At 41.8% G+C, this 5,000-nt stretch overlaps 1 protein-coding gene across 1 annotated transcript in view; it reads left to right on the forward strand.

Annotated features, from left to right (window-relative positions):
- The window catches only part of LOC138041415 (protein timeless homolog), a 72,084-nt gene that overhangs the window by 62,345 nt on the left and 4,739 nt on the right, over positions 1-5,000 (forward strand). Inside the window, exons 34-38 of the mRNA XM_068887205.1 lie at positions 1-68; positions 1,232-1,262; positions 2,477-2,611; positions 3,561-3,629; positions 4,797-4,921. The exon at positions 1-68 is cut by the window's left edge and continues 102 nt beyond it. Coding sequence (XP_068743306.1) covers positions 1-68; positions 1,232-1,262; positions 2,477-2,611; positions 3,561-3,629; positions 4,797-4,921 — 428 coding nt within the window. The remainder of the gene's footprint in view (positions 69-1,231; positions 1,263-2,476; positions 2,612-3,560; positions 3,630-4,796; positions 4,922-5,000) is intronic.

The raw sequence follows: 5,000 nt of genomic DNA on the forward strand, positions 1-5,000 counted from the left end.
TGCTTCGAAAGAAAAGAAAAAAAGGGGAAAGGAGAAGGAAGAAGAGCAATGATGATGGATTTGTTGTAGTAAGTCAAAACCTTGAGCTTCGTCCACCGTGACAGCAACTGCTAACTGTCGTCTAGATCCCGTATCAATATTCCACAACAACAACTTCTCACAAGTTCTGTTTTTTTGCTATTTATTGTGGATTCCCGTCGGAAAGAAAGATACAATTTATGTTTGCAAAATGGATTCAAAATGACCCGAAGATAAAGGCAAACGAGTCCAGAAGTTTTTCAAAACAAAGGTGACACTGTTCTCATTCTCTTCCTTTAACGTATGAAAAAGACGCTAGTCTCGAAATAAACTACAACCATGTCCGTCCTCAGTTTGAGCGCATGACACGCCATTCGAAAGGTATCACGGGAAGTATTAAATATGCGACCCTCTTTTTCCATTCAAACAATTGCAGTTCAGGGGTCGGTTGCTCGGAGCCTGGTTAGCGCTAATCGTTGGTTAACAGGTATCAAAACCTACAGATGGTTTTGAATCACTTGATGAGACGGCCATGCATGTTGGTGCACAAAACAGTAGCAAATTATGGCTCATGTTTTGCATTATAATGGAGTCAAATTTCCAAAATACTTTTTTCCATATTGTTCTTTGCACTAACATGGCCGCTATGACGTCAGCTGAAAACCATCTATAGGTTTCCATGGTATTTAGCGCCGGTTAGCGCTAACCCTACTTCGATCAACTCTGCCGGGGCCTGGTGACAACAGCAACGACACCCTTATCAAAAAAATGTAATGCCTTCAGGTTTCTCCTGTTGTGACTCGCGGAATTAGTTGGACTCTGTTAAAACGGATCTTTTTAATGAAACATGGCTGTTTGCAAATCTAGGTGTTGCACATGGCATGCGTGTGCGCACAAAACCGGAAAAAACTGCTGGTTAATTTAATTCGTTTACAACGTCCCTTGGCTAGTCATTTTGGAAACTGCTTATTTCTCTCTCGCCAGATCGCTAATCATGTTCCCAATCATCTCTTTTAAGGTTTGATAATTTGTTCTAGCGCATCAAGATCAGTAGCCTGCGAACGCAGATGTATTTCCGGCGGTCGTTTCTTTCTTTTCGGGGAAGAGAAACGACCGCCGGAAATACGTCTGCGTTCGCAGGCTGCCAGTGGCAACTGGTGCTTCTCGTGACAGTGGTGTTAAGCTTAACGTTGACTTTGAATTCTTTCTGCAGGATGATGATAATGAAGACGAAGAAAGTGAAGGTAGCAGACACATTTTCTTGCAGTTCATCATCAAGTTCACTTTCTATGAGATACAATTTAAAAAAAGCCGTGAACTTTGGGCAACCATCTGACATTTTTAGCGGCACTTAAAATTTCAAAGTGATTTCAGGCCAGTGCCACCTCTTGTTAATGCGCATACAAACTACGCATCAGTCACGCAATCATTTTCTTGAGTGCTGAGTTTATATGTTTTGTCGTGATTTTGTTATGCCTTAGGTTATTTATATGGTTGCATCTATATGTACAAACGCTTCTATATCACGAACTGGTTGTTTGAAACCCACCGTGTGGCAGCATATGACAAAACTCGCCTAAAATTTTCCGTCAAAAGAAGATATCTGTGAAACTATGCTCTTGATATGTAAAGGATCATATGTCCAAAGAATATACCACAAAATTGAGAAACCATTATAACTATCCCAGCGTGCACCGCAAAAACAGGTGGAGATGTCTTTACTGACCGGGGAGGGGGTATTGAGATTGCCATAGTGAATCGAGTAAAACGTTGACGGAAAATGACCAATTGAACCGTTTAACAATCCCGAGATGATCCCTAATGTTTTCAGGTTTTAAAATGGTGTTATTGAAAGGAAATATGATAACAGAACCTTTCGTTTGGATTGCTGTTTTTCTCCTTTTGACATCTCTTACTTTTGCGAAGGAAGAAAACTTGAGCGGGTGAATAGGCAGAGGATCCATTCACACAGAAGGCGCCATTTTGATTTTGCTGATGACACTTGACCAGAAGCCCACAAACCAGGAGTGTGGATCTCCCTCACTTGGCCTTGGCCCATCAGCTTACTGTATCATCTAAATTTAGAACCAGTTCTGTCAATCTGATTGGGCCTTATTTCCGCAACGTCTCTCATTGGTCATCTACCAAGTAGCCGCAGAAGGGATTGCTCGTGCTTGATTCAAAGTCATGGGTAGTGCAAGGAACACAATTTTTTTTCAACACGTTTTTTTTCCCCCGAAAAAATCTAGCGGTAGCCTTCCTAAAAATAGATAGTACCGAAAACTGATGGGCCGCATTCCATTGCAGATCGAGACTGCTGGGTTATGGACTAGATTAATTTGAGGCTCCGAGGATCGAGGGGAACGTTTTCTAGAATTCACAAAAAGCTGGCACGGCTTGTCTTCCACCATGTGCCAGAGTTTATCTCAGCCCTGCAATTCATATTATTTTTTATTAGGTGGGCACAGCGACATGGAGGAAGGCTTTGATCATCAGCCAAGCTCATCAAACGGAGAATCTGAAGAAGAAGAACAAGATTCCGACGACAGTGACGACACTTTAACGAACATCATAAGCAAACTTAAAAGTGAAGGTAACGTAAAACCAAGTGAAGCTATGATCTTCGCAGTTATGAGCGCAATTTTTGCAATTGCGTAAAGAAGGCTGAAAATTTTCAGAACTTCAACGGGGTTTGAACCCGTGACCTCGCGATACCGTTGCGACGCTCTAACCAACTGAGCTATGAAGCCACTGACGTTGGGAGCTGGTCATTTCATCGCTGATTAATTCCTCACGGGAACATTAGAACCCACAAATGACCAGCTCCCAACGTCAATGGCTTCATAGCTCAGTTGGTTAGAGGGTCGCACTGCTATCGGGAGGTCACGGGTTCAAAAGACGTTGTTGCCCTGAGTTTTTTAGGCTCCTCAACGCAATTGCAAAAATTGCGCTCATAACTGCGAAGATCATAGCTTCACTTGATTTCATATCCGCAGTTCATATATGATTCATTTCATATATCATTTCATCATTGTAACGTAAAACGTTTTCAACCGGTCGGTTATGGAGAAAACGCAAGACTGCATTTGTGGGAAGGAATCAATCAATCTTGATTTGACAACAAAAATTGGTTATTTGGTGTGGGGCAAAACTAAGGTTGTTATATTTCTACTCCGGCCAATTTGTATCATCAACCTGAGTGATTCGAAATTTTTATTTTTGTCCATCCAATATGGTGGCTAAAACCAGAATTTTGATCACATGCAAACACTACACTTTAGTCTAGTCAGTCTTGTGGGTGGGTGCGCTTTGCAAGCGATGTGCTTAATTTGCCAGATTTTTACACCCGTAAAGACAGGGCAAAATGATACAAGAAAGTTTAAAGCGGTGTTATCAATTCGATATGGCACGTTTGACTTGACGTAGCAAATAAGGAGTAGTGAAAGTATTGGGTTTTAAGAATGATTGGATGTTCTCGAGTATTTGCCATGTTACTTTAGCGTTGTAACTCCTTATCCTGTTTCTTTGTATGAATTGTGTAGGACTTGGTGAGCAACTCAAGTGGATTCAGTCGAAACTTCAAAGAATTGCTGATGACAGACAAAACACAGGTCTCCCAGTAGCCATTGATTACTATAGCTACAATCACGGTCATAAGTCGTTGGGACACCCACCCCCTTTCCCCCGTTCAATGTTGCATAGCGCAATGCACCCAAACAAACTGTTCAGTACGTTTTAGTTTCTAAGCAACATTGAAAGGTGGGAGAGGGAAGGATGCTCGATTAATTTCGTCAGTGTACCAACATTTTGTCACTGATTGTAGGAAATAGTACCGTACAGAATTTTAAGAATGTTATTCGGGTCACCTGGTGCCTTGACACTTATGTCACGCAGTGATCACACAGGCGTACGTCGAAATACCAACAGCATGAGGCGATCTGACTTCAAAGCCTTGCGTTACCAGGGAAAGTGAAAAAAAGGGAGTTGCGGGCGAGGGGGGTTCACCAACAAGTCGACGTATAGACTTGTCTAGTCAACCACACTCTGTCATATTCAGTTTTTAAGATACGCGCAAATTTAAGTGAAATGACGGAAAACTTTGGAGCAAATAAAACTGATCCTCAGGATTTATCAGGGTGGGCGGGTATGAAGCTAAACCTTAGGATTAACCAAGGGTGGGCGAGTGGGTCATTCTTCAACTAGTTTTCACTAGAAAGGAAAACTGAGAAAGGCACGAGGGTTTCCTTGTTTGTTACACCATTTAATTACGTAACTGACATGAAAATGTTCCCAGGCAAGACTGAGAATGTGAGATAAGAGAGCGAATCCCCATAGTTGGCCCTGGTTAAAATTATTTGAAGTCTTATTATTTTTTGTCATTGTAATGCGTGGTTATGTTAAATACGACGCCTTATTGGTCAGTTGGTGTTAAATTGGACCGCACAGTCCTAGGAAAAAAAAAATTAGACATCCTTCGCTGCATGGGCGTAATCTAAGAGTTAATGTTAAATAATTATCATGTAGCAGAGGGATTCGCTCTGTTAACACCGCGGAATATTCTTTTGCCTCAGATTGATATAATCTCACCGAACATCTTTTTATCTGCGCGTAACCTGCGTTGTGAATATTGATACTCCTTCCCCTCCCCCTCCCCCACCCCCTCCCCCCCTATGTCCTACACCTTCTGCAATGCTTTGAAGGTCACTCGCCTGCGCGTGCCCATTGGAAGCATATAACTTCAACTCAAAATAACATTATTTGAGTATCTTTTTGCTAAGATAACAAAACGTGGCAGCCTCTTCCACTGGTGACCATAACAGAGGAGAATGAAGAAGCACTGAGCAATAAACTGTTCAAAAAAGCATTGAAGAAAGTTGGATTGAAACCCCCTGCTAATGAACAGGTCAGTCAATTGCTGGAGCCGTTCTCTGTGGTTCGTGTTTTGCATGAATTTTTTGCTCAGTGGAAACATATTTTCCTTT

The sequence above is a fragment of the Montipora capricornis genome, chromosome 1, assembly GCF_036669925.1.
Source record: "Montipora capricornis isolate CH-2021 chromosome 1, ASM3666992v2, whole genome shotgun sequence".
Taxonomy (NCBI): domain Eukaryota; kingdom Metazoa; phylum Cnidaria; class Anthozoa; order Scleractinia; family Acroporidae; genus Montipora; species Montipora capricornis.